Source organism: Rhodamnia argentea, chromosome 6 (genome assembly GCF_020921035.1).
Source record: "Rhodamnia argentea isolate NSW1041297 chromosome 6, ASM2092103v1, whole genome shotgun sequence".
Classification (NCBI taxonomy): domain Eukaryota; kingdom Viridiplantae; phylum Streptophyta; class Magnoliopsida; order Myrtales; family Myrtaceae; genus Rhodamnia; species Rhodamnia argentea.
In genome coordinates this window covers 12,882,995-12,884,834 of record NC_063155.1, presented here as the reverse complement: position 1 = coordinate 12,884,834, position 1,840 = coordinate 12,882,995, and the positions used below count along the sequence as shown (strand labels likewise).

At 47.4% G+C, this 1,840-nt stretch overlaps 1 protein-coding gene across 1 annotated transcript; it reads right to left on the bottom strand.

Moving 5' to 3' along the window:
* Positions 1 to 467: 467 nt before the first annotated feature.
* Positions 468 to 1,558, bottom strand: LOC115731209 (ethylene-responsive transcription factor ERF098-like). Its single transcript, XM_030661848.2, has one exon. It carries the CDS (start codon positions 1,492 to 1,494, stop codon positions 1,015 to 1,017), a length of 480 nt encoding a protein of 159 aa, XP_030517708.2. The 5' UTR covers positions 1,495 to 1,558; the 3' UTR covers positions 468 to 1,014.
* Between the last annotated feature and the right edge of the window lie 282 nt (positions 1,559 to 1,840).

Here is a 1,840-nt window from a genome sequence, read left to right as displayed (position 1 = left end):
TGATCGCCGACCGCCGACCACGGCCCTCACTGCCATGGCCGATCACCGCCGCCACCGACCACCGCGACCACCACCGTTGCTGTGATCGCCGACCACCAACCACGCGCCGCCGCCGCCGCCGCCGACCACCGTCATCACCGCCCGCCGCGGCCACCGACCACCACCACCGTCGACCATCGCCGCCGAAGATTTTGGTAATAATGTTTCAAAGTAGAAATTTTCAACTGTTATCAAACGAATTTTTCTAATTAGAAGTCAATCCGGAACAGTAGTAGAAAAGTTAAATACTACTTTTGAGCAGAAGTAGAGAAACCAACTTATGATCAGAAGTTGATTTCTTATGGAGAAGTGTTTTCATGCGCACCCTAAAAGACTGGCAAATTCGGGTCTACATGAAGAACAATTCTTCAAAGTTCTCGGTCGACTTTTCCCATCACGTCTCATTCAAATAAAGGAACCACAATAATTTTGGGATATTCTAAAGTTTTGTTTCAGCTTCAAAGCGCCCGAGTCACTAAAAATTAAGAAAATATTGTTTATTAATTGCACCTAAAAGACAAATGCAAAATCCTAGCTCGGCCTGGATTTACATCGACCTGTCCTCAAATACAGAGAAGCTCTTCCGGAATAGATACTACGAAACGATTTCGGGAGCTGTACCTGGGTATTTTAACATTAGAAACCTAAGATATACTGCAACAGTTTATTGCAATGAAATAACTTTAGCATCCCAGAAATCTGTGGTTGTATGAATTCTACTGCTTCAATTGGCTGCAAGAACCCAGAGAAGTACTACCAAAATAAATAAATAAAGAAGAATACAGTCTTGAAGAATGCCAAATGTAATTTATTCAACCAAAATATGCATAAACCCTGCAGGGGAAACGCCACTCCATCTTTTTCAACAAGTGAAATCTCTCGCCGACGGAGACGACTAACGCCAGAAACAAAACGATTTGTTGTTATGAAACTTTCGGAAACCCTAAATATGCACTCACCTACCCGCATTAACCTTTACATGTCGCTGTCCGACTTCAGAAGTTCCTCCAACAACTTATCGTCTAGATACTCCAACTCGATCGGATCTCTGGACGGCCTGGTGGGAGCTGACACCGTGGAAGATGACGAACCCGCTGAAGTGAACGGCGACGGGGACGTGGAGGAAGAACTGCGGTGGCTGGCAACATTGTGGTCATTCTGAGCATAGTATTGTTGCTCGTTAGGGAAGTTGAGGATGGCCAAATGGCCTCGGAAGGCGAAGGCGGCCCGATCGTAGGCTCGAGCAGCCTCCTCTGCCGTCTCAAAGGTCCCGAGCCAGAGGCGGGCGCCGTTCCTGGAAGGGTCCCGGATCTCGGCAGCGAACTTGCCCCAAGGGCGCTTCCGGATCCCCCTGTACCGGGGTGGATCACTTCGAGACGTTGCCGATCCCCTCCTGTTCCCAATCTCTTCGTTGCTCTCATCGCTCCGACTCCCTCTCGAAGAAGACCCTTCCATGGCGAGATGAGTTATACCAAACGAGGAAGTGAAGAATAAGATGATCTGCGCGCAAAGCTTCTTCGATAAATGACAACAAACAAACGTTGGAGATCGGAGGGTATATATAAGGTTTGGTCAGATAGACCGGTGGCGATGAAAAGTTCGGGGTGGTCGTATCTGACGGTGGAGGGTTTGTGTTATTTGACGTCTTTCTATTAGAAAGTTCGAGAGAGACGAAACGAATTTGTGCAACTTGAGGTCCAGGTGGCCAGGACGCCTTTTGGAATTCGGATTTGACGAAACCCAGGGGCCCAATCGATGGTGGCCTTATATTCGAATAATATATTATTGCTATATATATGTT